The sequence below is a fragment of the Dipteris shenzhenensis genome, chromosome 9 (assembly GCF_047967505.1).
Source record: "Dipteris shenzhenensis isolate YYH24624 ecotype China chromosome 9, Dip_SZ_1.0, whole genome shotgun sequence".
In the NCBI taxonomy this organism is placed as follows: Eukaryota; Viridiplantae; Streptophyta; class Polypodiopsida; order Gleicheniales; family Dipteridaceae; genus Dipteris; species Dipteris shenzhenensis.
The window spans coordinates 31,060,356-31,074,807 of NC_141604.1; the positions used below are offsets into that span (position 1 = coordinate 31,060,356).

At 43.7% G+C, this 14,452-nt stretch overlaps 1 protein-coding gene across 2 annotated transcripts in view; it reads right to left on the reverse strand.

The window, feature by feature from the left end:
* Positions 1 to 12,831, reverse strand: part of DNMT2 (DNA methyltransferase-2) — a 79,213-nt gene extending 66,382 nt beyond the window's left edge. Inside the window, exons 1-2 of one of the 2 annotated variants that reach the window (XM_087379009.1) lie at positions 12,653 to 12,831; positions 8,202 to 8,312 (exon numbers count right to left, since the gene is read on the reverse strand). In XM_087379009.1, the coding sequence (XP_087235135.1) occupies positions 8,202 to 8,312; positions 12,653 to 12,709 (168 nt within the window). In that variant the 5' untranslated portion in view covers positions 12,710 to 12,831. Of the gene's footprint in view, positions 1 to 8,201; positions 8,313 to 12,619 lie in introns of both variants that reach the window. The other variant, XM_087379008.1, reaches the window with a different exon arrangement.
* Between the last annotated feature and the right edge of the window lie 1,621 nt (positions 12,832 to 14,452).

The following is a 14,452-nucleotide window of genomic DNA, read 5'->3' on the forward strand; positions in this document are numbered from 1 at the left end:
GCCAGCAGACAAATACGGACTATTCGCTATCCAAACCCCCATCAAAGTCGCAGAAGGAAATTTTCCTTGAGCAGGCTCCCACTCACAAGCAAGCCTTGCTTCCTGCTTTCCCCTCCCCGTGAGTTGGACCATGGTGAGTTGGAACATGCACGGGCTCCTGACCATGCTCGTAATCAGCCTCAGTAATTTCAACAGGAGTTGTAGAGGGCAGTGGTTGGCCGAACAGTGGATTTTCTTATGATTCAGGAACGTATGTTCTCAGCGGCGGAGAACGGATGCCAGCATCACCTCTTGCCAGGCAAAGACCTAGAGGTTTGGTCCCCGGTAGTAGGCAGGAGCGGAGGAGTTTGCATCTCAATCTTGCAAGCAGTTGCCTTGGAGGTTTTACCAAAGAGCTCTCATTGGAGGGCGTACAGTCTGGATGGGAGTCCGGGCTGGTAAGGCTAGGATTGGGATCCTAAACATTTATGCAACTGCTTGTCATTAGCACCGCCCAACTTTTTGGAGGCGACTTTCCGAGTGCCTTCCAGAGGTGGACTCTTGGATTGTTAGAGGCGACTTCAACAATCTAGAGCACGGGGAGGACAAGCAAGGAGGTGCTTCCTTCTCCGATATGCCAACAGCAAAGAGGAGCACCTGGGAACATTTCATCTTCGCGGTCACAGGGGCGGATCCCTAGCGAGAGGCAAAGTTCACGGGGGTCTCAGGCAGCCCACAATTTTCCTTTGGCTAGTGGAGACAAGATGGGCCGCAGAAGCGCCTAAACAGATTCTACGTAGGGGATTGGGCATTGCACAAGGGCGGTTCTACCGACATCCTGGCAGGTACCACCATGTTAGACCACTTCCCGGCAGTACTTCTCCTATAGCAGCCCCGTACCAGACTTCCCCAAATGGGATCCGCATCCCAGATAGCCTTTTACAGGAGGAGGACAGCAAGCAGTGGCTTCAATATGGCAGCCACCCGGCTGACAGACCAATTGAGGGATGGGCTTGGGATGCAAATGCGATTTAGAGTAGTGAGGAGCTTCAATCACAGGGCTTGCGTCAGAGACATGCGCTTCAGGAGCGGAAGAGAGCGCTGAGGTGCAATCTAGCCTCCATTGAGAGACTCAGGGAGCACAACCCTGACTCTCACTGCCTTCGAGACCGTCATGAGGCTAGGAGACTCATTTTACAGGACATGAGGTTTGCAAAGCCGAGTTAAGTATGACTCACAAACGGGTCCAATAGGGGGATAGGATGACCAAGCAATTCTTTCAAACTACCGGGCCACGCTCAGCAGAAACTCACTTGCAGAGGCTGCAGGATGCTCAGGGACAGATGCACTCAGACCCTTAGGAGATCGTTGAGATGACCACAGCTTTCTATCGACATTTGTTTCAGGCAAAGGGAGGCAGGTTCTTGGAGGCTGACCAAGGGCTCAGGGAGGCACTCAAGGCCCTCCCCCCTCAGAAGTGCCCAGGGGAAGATGGCTTGACCTCGACTTTCTTCTTGATCTTCTGGAAGCACATCAGTATGTCTTTTCATCTTGCCTGTCACGAGATCTTTGACTCTAAGTCACTCCCACAGTCCATGAGTCGAAGCTGGATATGCTTGATGCCGAAAGGGGGATATAGGTGGGACATAATTAGGGAAATATGCTGTAGTATTTTTAGATGATATCCTTATTTATAGTAAGACCAAGAAAAAGCACTTGAAACTATAGTCCTTTTGTGAGTCGCATGATTTGAAGGTCAACCTTGGTAAAACCAAGGTTATGATCTTAATACATTTTGGGGAGCAATTTACCTTAGATGGGTCACCGGTCGAGATTGTCTCGTCATACACATACTTGGGCGTTATCTTCTCCGGACCTATTTTCACCATGAGACCAGCAGTGCAGGCAGAGGGCACGCCTCGTTGGCTAGACTAGAGAGGCAGTGCTTCCACTCACACTTTCAGGACCCTCGGACCAAGTGCTTACTTTTTGACTCCTTGGTCCGACCAACGGGGATGTATGGCAGCCCTTGTTGGGGGCTAGATCTATCAAATACTGAGTGGGCTCACATGGAGCAGGTACTCATGTTGTCACGGATGATTCGCACTAAGGCGTCAGTTCTCACCAAATCGTTTGGATCATCTCCAGTGCAGCTCGATGCAGCATTTCAGCATTTCAGGTCATCACCTACCTATATCGAGTCAGGGCATATGAGGATTGTATCTCTAGACGCAGAAAATTGCCGTGGCTAGCATTGTCCTCTTCTATGGGTTTACCCAGGGAGAGACATGTATGCACCTTATGTAAGCATTTCATTTTCAGATGCCCAATGTACTATGAGATCTGGGAATGCTTCTATTTTCTATTCAGAGAGAGCTCCGGACAGTTATCTCAGTTCCTATCAAAGATGCTTTGCCACATTTATTCATGAGGTAGTCAGACATCATGAGCACCTACTTCGATCACAGAGACAGGAAGAGCATACCCTGGTAGACTCTTCTCGGAGCATGATCACCCAGTTCTTCCAGCCAGACCATATAGGCTCCCACTCTACATACTCTAGACGCGATCGGGATCTGAACCAAGGACGACAGCTCAGGCACGCACAAATTCTACTTAGTGACATTCCCTCCTTGTTTAGAGAGGGAGCCCAACCGACACGCGTCACGGTTGTCCTTGTTAGACGTAGAGCTGTGACCAGGAGACAGCCCAGGACTACGCCCACAGGCAACCAGCAGCATTCTATCTCTAGTTTTATGATGTCCCTCTCCCATCGTTGAGGAGGGGAGATAGAGTGGACCACAGTCATGACACTAGAGCATGCAAAATTAAAAGGGGAGTCTATCCCAATTGTAACGGCTTCTGCCATTAATTCTATAATGAAAAGTCATATTTCTGCATACATGGTTTTTCCTAGAGAGATACCCCCTGTAAATGAAGAGCATAATGTTTCCCATTTGGAAAAGCAAAGGGCTGTTTTTCTAACTGAATTTTCAGATTGCTTTTCTAATCAATTGGCTAGTGAGCTTCCACCCGAAAGGCCAGAGGACCATGGGATTGACATCATACTTGGCAGTAGTCCACCCAATAGACCACCTTACAGAGTTAGTGCGGCACAGTAGCAGGAGATCATGAGTTAGGTAAGTGAACTTTTGGAGAAGGGGCTGATTGAGCCAAGTTCATCGCCTTAATGCTCTCCAATTTTGTTGGTTCAGAAGAAGGATGGTTCTTGGCATATGTGTATTGATTACCGCACCTTGAATAAGATCACCATTAAGAATCGCTCCCTTATACCCAAGATAGATGATATTCTGGATAGGTTGAAGGGGGGAGCTGTTTTCAGCCGCATTGATTTGAAGAGTGGGTATCATCAGGTTCGCATACGTCCTGAGGATGTGCATAAGACGGCCTTCAGGACTTCTTTTGGGTTGTATGAGTTTTTGGTTATGCCTTTCGGACTCACTAATGCAACTGCCACCTTCAATCATATGATGGACAGGATCTTTCGAGACCACATAGCCTTCGTGGGTACATTCTTTGATGACATGATTGTGTTTTCGAAAGATGAGGAGCATCGGAAGCATCTCGCAATTGTGTTCGCTGAGCTCAGGAAGCAGAGGTTGTTCATAAACCCCAAAAAGAGTGAGCTTTTCATGGCTGAGATTCATTTCTGGGGCATATTGTTTCCAAGGATGGGGCTCGTATGGATCTAGCTAAAGTGGAAGCGATACTAAGTTGGCCACAACCAAAGAATTTGCACGAGGTTCATAGTTTTTTTGGGTTTGTGTTCCTACTACAGTCGTTTTATCCGTCACTTTGCAGAAATTGCAGCCCCTATGCATGCGCTTTCCAAGAAGGAAAGACCTTTCCAGTGGAGACAAGCGGAGAATGACTCTTTTGAGGAGTTGAAGCACAAGCTTACAATAGATCGGGTGCTGATTTTGCCTGACTTGAGGAAGTTGTTTTATGTGCATGCCGATGCTTGTGGTAAAAATGGTATTGGAGCAGTCCTCACACAGGATGGGCATCCTGTAGCTTATGAGAGTCGCATATTACAGCTAGCTGTCCGAGGAGCACATGAGGTAGGCAAACTTCTTGTCAATGTTTCATTTTCAGATTGTACATGTTGAGGGCAAGAAGAATGTGGTTGCAGATGCTTTGTCCAGGAAGCCACAAGTTCCAGCTGTGACAATTGCTTATCACAATGAGTTGGATGTAATGAAGGATTACTATGTGGAGGATGAGCAATTTGCTAAAATATATGACCAGCTGAATAATGGACAAAGGCACGAGCATTATGTGCTTAAGGATGGGTTTATGATGATGCATGGCAGGTTGTGTGTAACTAAGCGGCTAAGGCAGAAGGTCATGAGAGAATGTCATGATCCACCGTATGCACAACATTGAGGTATTGATGCTACAGTTAAGGCGGTGGAGCATTTCTTTTATTGGCCTACGTTGCATCGTGATGTTGAGGAGTATGTTCGCACATGCCTAACCTGTCAGAAGGTGAAGTATGATCACAGGAAGACTCCTGGACTGTTACGTCCTTTGCCCATACCCGATGGACCATGGGTGAGCATAGCCATGGATTTTAGTTTTGATTTGCCGAGGACACCTACAGGTAATGATGGAATATGGACGATCATTGATCACTTCAGCAAGCAGGCGCACTTCATTCCTGTACGGAAGAAGATTAGGACAGATCATATGACGAAGTTATTCATGCAGAATATCTTCAAGTACCACGGTATGCCAAAGTCCATTGTGAGTGATAGAGACCCGCACATGACCAGTTTGTTTTGGCAAAGAGTTTTTGAGAATATGGGCACTACTCTCCTATTTTCTTCTGCTTTTCATCCACAGACCGATGGGCAATCAGAGGAGGCTAATTCCACAGCTCTAGATTTGCTGAAATGCTATGTTTCGAAGCACCAGTCACAATGGGAGAAGTTCTTACCATTGGTGGAGTATGCATACAATAACACGGTACATTCTTCCACAGGTAAAGCTCCATTTGAGATAGTGGAAGGCCGACGTAAGATTCCACCCATCTTGCAGACAAAAGATAAAATTTTTAAAGCTGATAAGTATGTGGAGAGCTTGGACATAGCTTATCAGAAGGTGAAGCAAGCATTGCAAAAGTCACAGGAGAAGCAAAAAAAGGCAACGAACAAGCATAGGCATGACATTGTCATATGTCTTGCTGCACTTTCAGAAAGCAAGGCTGAAAAGTACACGGGGTCATACTCGGCTATTCCCTAAGCTAAGTATGAGGTACTATGGGGCTGAAAAGTACACGGGGTCATACTCGGCTATTCCCTAAGCTAAGTATGAGGTACTATGGGCCTTTCAAGGTAACTCAACAGATTAATGATGTAGCATTTCGCTTACAGTTACCTGATCATTGGAATATTCACAATGCTTTCCATGTGAGTCTCCTTAAGCCTTTTCAAGGTGATGTGCCTTCAAGGATCCAGCCAAAGGTGGAAGACTTGGATGAGACCCTTGTACCCGAGCAAATTCGGGCACATAGGGAAAGGAAGGTAAAAGGTAAAGTTGCACGACCCTACTTGGTGAAACTTTGTTACTATTCATCATTGCATGCGAAGTGGATGGACGAGGACGAGTTGGCAGATACTCCTCATATGTTACAGCTTTATTTTGAGGCTTTTCAGTTGGAGCCCACTTTACGTGGCACTCATTTAGGTTCAGCAGAGCGCCAGGTGTCTGTAGCATTACCTGATGCACAGGGGGGGAGTTAGCGCTTCCATTCCTGTTGTGCAGACCCGCTCATGTATCCTAGAAGACACTTGGTGTTGCATTTTGGTTTCACCTGAGGTACTGGTTGCTGATAGTATCTTCACTGTGAGGGCCTCTATGATTGGTGTACTAGTCAATTGGTTATGATGCATCTTATGTGCAATGTATTATGTATTTATTACCATGGCTCTACAGATACATATTCACTGTTGGTTGACCTGTTGGCGGCATTGGTACACTGTCCTTTTAGGTTTGGTTGGTCTGTTGGGTCGCTCCCATTTCAGACTTGGTTGATCTGTTGATGGCATTGTTGGCTGCCTTTTAGATTTGATTATTTGGTTATTTTTCTATTTCAGCTTTGATTACTTCATTTTCTTTTGATTTTTCCATTGCTATTACTTCTTTTTGTTTTGGTTTGTAGGCAATCGAGGACGTTTGCCTTCTTTCAAGAGGGGGGGTCTATCACGAGGATGTGAAATTATGGGACTTTTGATTTGCGACTCCCGTAATTTGCGCGAGACTACCTTGAGCCTCTGGGACACGAGGGTCCGGCCATGGGGCGGGACTTGGGGATTCAAAATTCCCTAGTGTGCCCTTGGAAATAGTGAATGTGTGCCCAGTTACTAGGTAATTAATTCCTAGGGCCAAAGTGTGCAACAGGGGGGCCAAAAGAGTGGTGCAATTAAAATTTGCTAATTTATCACAAGACTCCAAAAAGAGCCCAAAGCTCTTCTTTTGGGCTCAAAAGGACAAATCAATTCCAGAAGGAGCCAAATCATCAAATGTGAGCTACCAAAGCCTGCCAGGTGCTGCTAGAGAAAAATCTCCTTTTACCAAGAGCTTCCAAAGCCTGCTAGGGAAAATCGTCATCAGTCAAGGCCAGTACTAGTGAATCCAGGGCCTGCCAGAGGAAATCGCACCTGATCCAGGAGCCTGTTGCAGATTGTGATTTCAGCCAGGGTATCCTTTGCAGATTGCGATTTCACTTCCACGTCCTCCAGGCTGTGCCAAGTGACTGCGTCCTGTTCTGGGTCTGTTTCCATATGTTTCCAAGCTGCTACAAGAAACTGCGATTTATTTCCAAGTGTTTCCAAGCTGACAGGCTGTCCCAAGAAAACCAGGCTCTGCAAGGAAGATTGCGATCTGTTTTCTGGAGACTTCTGGGTGTTGCTGCTGATTTTGGTAACTTTCTAGGCGTGGGTGTTCGCTTCAAAGCGGCTCTTGGGGCTGTGCCAGGGCAGAATCAGCTTTTCTCTACAGAATCTAGGGTTTTCCAGCCCGGGTGACCTTTTTGGGTAGAAGAAGGCTTGTTTTTGCCTGCTTTTGCCGTGGTTGCTGGCTAGTTATTGCGTTTGGGTTTCTTTCCTCGCAAAGAAAGGTTGATTTATGCTGTTGGGCAGTGACCGGAGAGGCTATAGATTGAGGCAACCCGTTGGGAAGTGCTTTGTCGATTGATTGCACCAGAGTTTAGCTGTTGAGGGCTTTGTCTTGCAGTTGTTCAGCCGTGTTTGGCTGGTTGGGCACTTGGTTGTGTGAGGCTGGTTGGGCACTTGGTTGTGCGATTGCAGGTGTGGCTCAGACAGTGGATGCTATTGGGGTCTCTGTTGCATGCTTTGGTTGGCTAAGGATACAGGATTATCTAGTGATTGGATGCCGTTCAGCGTTTGAAGTTGAGCAGGGAATTATAGGGTGGATTGGACGGGGAGTCTGCAGGTGTTGGTTTGCCTATGGTGCAGCTTCCCAAAGACCTTTGTAATCAGCCGCTTGGCTTCAAATGAATGGTAAATAAATACTGGAAGGGGCGCCAATGTTTGGGGCCAATCGGTGTCCTTGTTTTTGAGTAGGAGCGCTCTAGCTCCCTTGTGATTTGTTCTATGGTGCATATTTACTTGTCAAGTTATTGTGTATGCTGTAATTAAGTGAATCCTACCACCCTTTACATTGTTGAGGCTGGTTTCAATTTGTTTGAAGAAGAAAACTTCACTAAAATTTTGAATAAGGCATACCAACAATTATTAGTGAAGTTGGTGTCTCGATCAAATATATGACGATAAGAGTATCTATTCCCTTGACAATATTGAAAAAGATTCATGCCTAGTATAGCACAAGTTGAAAACGTTTGTAAGGACCAGCTGTTACACCAGCTTGCAGATCATTTAAAATTTTAAACATGTTTCCTTTTATGAACTGAAAGATCTACCTTCAAAGCATTCTTCACGTAAATCATTAAGCCATTTGTGCAGGTATGAGCTTTCCATTTTTCAGCATACTTCCAGGAAAGCAACGATAACTACACTCAAATGCCCACTTCACTAACTCACATTTTGGTATCAGCTGCAAATTGATATAGCAGCTAATATGTGGTATTAAAATATATGCAAATGAAAATAAGAAAGTCATAACATGGCAAAAGTTCCACAGTATAGAATCACATGAAAATTCTTGATCATTCTCCTTACTTGGTTGGGGCGGTGGCCAAAATTGAACTCATACACATCATTTGCAGTGTCGTTGATGTCAAAAGCCTCAACTACAACTGCTGTTACCCCAGCTTGTTCCAGTGCAAACCTCTGTCACATTTCAAGATGAACAAAAGCAATCACATTAAATCCGATAACTATCAAGCTCTCCACTTACCTAAATCCCTACTACGCCTTTGAAGTTGCTTGCTTGATATCAGCCTCGGAGGACACAACCTTGCAATTTTCTACTAGACAATTTTCATTTCAATGCCTATACTCTCACATGGCAAGGAGGGATAACAGGAGAAAAAGATGTAGGGAGAGAAAACTGGCGCACAAATAAGGCATAGAATGCGCTGGCCCTCCTGAAGCAGAACTTTCATTGAGACTCAAAACGTGAATGGAGGGACAACATCAATTCACAACGTGAATGGCCACCATGAACAGGCTTGACTCCTAACTGAAAAGAACTTCCTACCAATTTTTAAAGCATGTAAGACTCAAAAGAGTGCAAAACAATATTCTTCCAAAATTATAGCAGAAGTACATCAGGCTGTAGCAGAGAATTAATTTTCCTTCCTATTTAAAGTGCCCTGATGGCTTCAAATGGCATACAAATCTTTGCCACTATGTAGAGGTTATTGATATGATATAATGGGATTAAGCCCACAGGCTGGGCAGGCAATATTAGCATTTGCAAGTCACAGATCAATGGATAGCTATCATAATGTATGTTCTTTGTATTCATATCCATGACCAAGCTTGCCCAATTGTGATTTGTAACAAAGTGGGGTTAGTAGCTTTTTTAATTGGCTTTGTACTTTGTACTTGTGCATAGGGCTGCTAACATGTTGCCACGTGGCAGTCTAGGAGTATTATCCCATAAGCAAAGCTGTAAAGCCTGCCCTAATTTCTATTTAAGGCATGGCTGCCTCATTTGTACTCAGCTTATGTTCAATACACTGTTATATGCCAAATTCTCACATCAAGAGCTCCTAGCTCCAGGAAGATTTAACTTTTCTGTCCTTATGCATCCCCTCACAAGCTCTGATGTGTCCAGCCCTTGACTTACTATCTCACCCTCTCTCCAACTCTATGAAGGTACTTTTCTGCTCATTTCAATACTGTACTACTTTTCTGCTCATTTCAATATTGTACTTTCAGTACAATTCAGCATTGCACTCCTTGTTCCAGGAGAAAGAGGGAAAAAAAAAGAGAAGAAGAGGGAAAGGAAAGAGGAAAAATGAGACATATGCTCATGCTTATGCATGAGCATATGTCTACTTCTCTTATGCCCATGCATAAGCATAAGCATGAGCATATGTCTTCTTCTCTTATGCTCATGCTTATGCTTATGCATAAGAGGAGTCTTATGGATAAGCATAAGCATAAGCATAAGAGACGGAGACATATGCTCATGCTTATGCTTATGCATGAGCATAAGAACATGAGCATGAAAGAGGGAAAAGAGGGGGAAAAGAGGAGAAGAGACAAGAAGAGGGAAAGGAAAGAGAGATTGGAAAAGAGGAAAGAGGGAAAGAAAGAGAGAAGAAGAGGGAAAGTAAATGAACAGATCTAGCTTACTTTCTGTTCCAAACTATTCATTTCTGTTCTACTCTTGAGTAGGGGGAAAGAGTTCTCCATGAGATGTCTGGTGGGTGTAAGTGCCTACACAGCAAAGCCGGATCTCAAAACAAAACAAAAGTAGGGCTAGCTTAGGGCTGTCTAACTAGGTTAAACTAGTTAGTCATATGCAGTCTTTTTGCATTAGTATCAGAGCACGAAATCATGGGAAATCATGGGAATTTTTCATCCGTTACACTTGAGAATTGGAGCATGTGTTCCTGGGCCTAGGGCCTACCTTTGTTCAAACTTTTGTCACAGGAAGTTGTTCCAATTAGCGGATGCCACGTGTCAGGCTGCTTTCATGCCTAAATTTTGAAGTTTTCCAAAACGAGTTTTTTTAACATCATTATGATCGCCTTACTATCCTGCATCAAAGCCCTATGAAATCATTGTGAAAAACTTGGATCTGCATTTGGGAGCTGATTGCTGGCATAGGCAGAACCCTTGATCTGCTGTGATTTCCTGAAGCAATGTTCCAAATTTCAATCTCATTGCATCAGTTGAATAGCAATTCTGTCTTACATCTTTATACTGTTTTAGTGGACAAGAAGATGACAGCTGTACAGATCTATGACTATAGCAGAGATGTGAAGATGTAATCGGTTCTTTTTTGAGTTGAAATATACACACCCTTATTTTTGAAAAAAAAAATCCGTCTTACAAGGACAGAACCAAGTATCTTGGCAATCAGATTTGGTTTGCCCTGTTTGTCCCTGGAAGCTGATGCAGGCAGGATTCCGAAATTGCTGCGATCTAATGGAGTAATGCTCCAAATTTTACTTTGATTACAACAGGTCTACCACGTATCTATACATTTGGAGTTGGTTGGACCTGATTTCAAGGCAGGATCTCCTTCCAGCCAGGTGCAAATTGCTATTTTCTCTGAATGCCAGAGGAATCCCAGAATTTGTGGGGTATTTTATTATGTGCCTATGATCAATTGAATCCCACTTACGTAATTTGATTGGATAGAATTTCAAATCTTGATTCAGATCAGTGATGCCTCTGCTTCTACAATGCCTACAAGGAAGTGTGCAAACCAATCCAGAACCAGGCACTAAGTGACCCAAGCCTTGGAATGGATGCTGAGGAAATTGAGGACTCCATAAGGACAGGGGACATGGCAATTTAGGGATTGGGACCCGCAGTTGGTAATCAGGCTGAAGCTTCACTTCGTAGGGAAGACCCTGAAGGCAATGATCCAGTTCCTACAGAGACTATTAATCAAGATCAGGCCCAAGATTGTCAAGAGCAATAAATTCAGAACTGCATTGGTCCCAATATGAAATCGGCAGAATAATCAGAGCATGGAACAGAGACTGCAGAATCTCTTTTCAACTATGAACAGGGGGTTTGATCAACTTAAGAGAAGCCAAATCCATGAGGGAAAGGGACCCATGGAGGATATAGCAAACCCTGATTCTAATGACGATTTAGTTCTTGAAGCTGATCCAGTGGGTTTCACGTCCTCTGCTAGGAGCTCTTATCAATCCAATGGACTGACAGTTTATAAGGCTAAGGAACCTCCAAATGATAATGTTCCTAAAGGTAATAGTATGGAGGCTGATGGTATACATCAAAACTGTAATGAATATAAAGGATTGCCATCAGATCTCAAGGCAGCATAGACTTTCCAGCAATATATTCAAATAGTCAAGTCAACACAACCCAAAGGCTCTCAACATCCAAAAAAATGATAAAATTATCCTCTCCAAGCTCAAGGGGGATTCATGTTCTCCTAATGTGTTGGAGGAATGACTCAGTAAATTGGATGACTATTTCGTTTTATACACGAAAGGGGATCAAGGTAAGATCGGGTTTGCTGTTTTGCACCTTAAGGATTTTGCCCACTCTTGGTGGAGGCATCTCCAAAGGGAACGAACGGTTATTAGCACCTGGGATGAGTTCAAGATAGAGATGCTCCTGACTTTTGTCGCACCCCTTGCTAAAGACCATTAAACCCTATAAGGCTGATGATGGTAAGGCCCTGCCTATGCCAGGCCGTACAACACAGAGACCACTTGCTCAGGGCACATAGACCAGATCACGGTGCTCAGCCAAACCCCACCTAGAGCATGATCTTTGAGTTTTTCATACAGGCTAGTAGGCCCCACGGAGAGGAGATGGCATAGTCAGTAGGCCCAGAGCAAGAGATACGATAGACCCGTCAACGTGTCAATGCATGTTCACGAAACCAAAGGCACAGTTGACATGTGTGACAATGACACTCGTCCGACACAAGGCCATGGCTAGCGGACAATGTGTATTGACGGACGTTGTCGCTCTATCATGAGTTTTATGCTGCCGCGGCCCCGTACACGGAGCCTTTCTTTGTCAAAACTTTCATCCATTCTCAGCTGCACGTGATGTCACAATCCATCGAAGTAAGTAGGGAAAGAACATATCCAAAGAGCCAATATGTATTCACTCTCTAGTAATTCCATAAGCCCTTAATACCAGCAAAATTGGTATACACACACACTCGCCTCCAAAAAGAAGAGGAATCGTAAAAGCATTTAATAGATGGTACTTTTCTCAAAAGCAGTTGCAAACATCATAAAAATTGAATTAAAACATGAACTCTGCGTCCTATTCAAATATTCATATTTTCAAGGATGGAGGCCTTGAAAATTTGTGACAGGTGCACAAGCTGAGCCCCAAATGGCACAGCGGCCTGGTGCCCCCTCCGTACACTGCTAAGAAGCTATATCATCCAGAGAAAACAATACGTACTAAAATAGTATGTCTTCTTACTTGAAACGGAATAAGGGATCGCACAGGAATTTTACCATGCCCCCAATACCACTGTAAAATTCGAGTACCCGCAGAGGTATTGATGTTGCGTCCATGTTGGAGTTTTTGTTGAAAGCCGGTTTCATACATAAATTTCAGCAGCTGCAGCTCCTGATGAAGCGTAACCCAGGTGGATTATGTTGACTTCGGCCGTCACTCCGTACAATGATATCGAGTGCTTACAGGGTTACCTCCTTGCAAAATTTTGCCTTACTCTAAATGCAATTTCCACTTGTAATATTTTAACAAATTGAGATACCCGCTCCTCTGGGTCTCAAGATGGCAAAATGTAATTAACTCAATAAAAGGAATTTCAAACAAAGGTGGCTTTCTACATATGTATGCAATTAGTATTTAAAGTAATGGAATTGTTTATGATATTAATTTTTTATCTAGGTGTCGAGGAGAAGGTGAAGAAAAAAAAAACCACACACACACACATAATGATAGATAGAGACAGCTCCAGAGAGATAGAGAGAGCCATATATAAGGTGCACCCATAGGATTAAAAAATGAACTGCACTAATCAATGGTCTAATGATCCCAGCGACTCCTTGGGGAACCACACCACAAAGTTTCCCAAAAAGTAGGTCGCAAATATGAATAGGTAAACAAAGGAACAAAGCCATATATGAGGTGCACCCATAGGACAAAAAAATGAACTGCACTAATCAAAAAAGCCTCCATCTGTTTATTGCAATCCCACGTGGTTGTCGTTCATGGCGGTTGTACTCTAGAGTCTCAGAAATCCATATCGTACCTATGCAAGGCAAGTAAATCAATTAAAGAATTACAATGGTGAAACCAAAAGACTTTTGCAACTCATTAGGTAGAATACTTACGTGCAGGAACATGGAAAAGGTCCAAGAATTCGTAAATGTAATCTCCATTCTATCCTCGAAAAAATGCATGCCATCTTGCACGCTCTTCATAGTCCAAGAAGGCCACAAAGATCCTTCTTAGTCCATTGGGTCCCGCAATTCTCTGAGGAACAATCGATAGTATCCTTGTGCATGTAGCCCCCAAAGACATAGTCTTGAACTTGGAGCATCATCAAAAAACTTGAATCAGGAAGGGATCTATAAGAAAACATAGCTAAAATAAGTCTCACTTATTGTGAATAAAGTAAATCAAAAAAATAGACTATTTAGTCACCCAATGTAAGATGTCATCTCCAGCAAGTCGATCAGTAGTAGCTGAGGTGACACTAGAGCTTACCAATACCTGGGAGCTATAAATTTATAAATGTCAATAAATATATTATGAAATAGATCAAGTTAGAATTTAGCTATTAAACAAATATGTACCTCTCATATTAGCCACCGCTGAGTCGGTGGTGAATGCAAATGAATCATCCATCCTACCATATTGCAATAAAGATACACCAGTGTTAAAGTATACACAGAGGAGAAAACCATTGTAATTGCTAAACCATGATATTTAGGTAATATACTATGCACTTTATAATATGATAAAGTCAATATGAATGCAATTTTGTCACCAGAGAAAGTCTCAAATGGGTAATCGTGAGTGTGCTGTGCGTCCATTGGCTAGTAGCAATGTTGTAATTCTCGAAGATGCGCATGTCAATGCAACATGCCCTTCACCACGCAATCGAGATACCAAACAATTATAGGGGAAGGTCTTTCCGGATCCTCCTAGACCATCAAGAAAGCACACCTTACCAACACCTTCACAGTCTTCCCTTTTTGGAGAAGTCATGAACCAACAAAGTAATTTAATGGAAAATGTTCAAATGCAAGGTTCGATGGTTTGGCTTTGGAACGAGCTCTCTCACAGTACATTCCTACGAGATAACATTTCTGAGT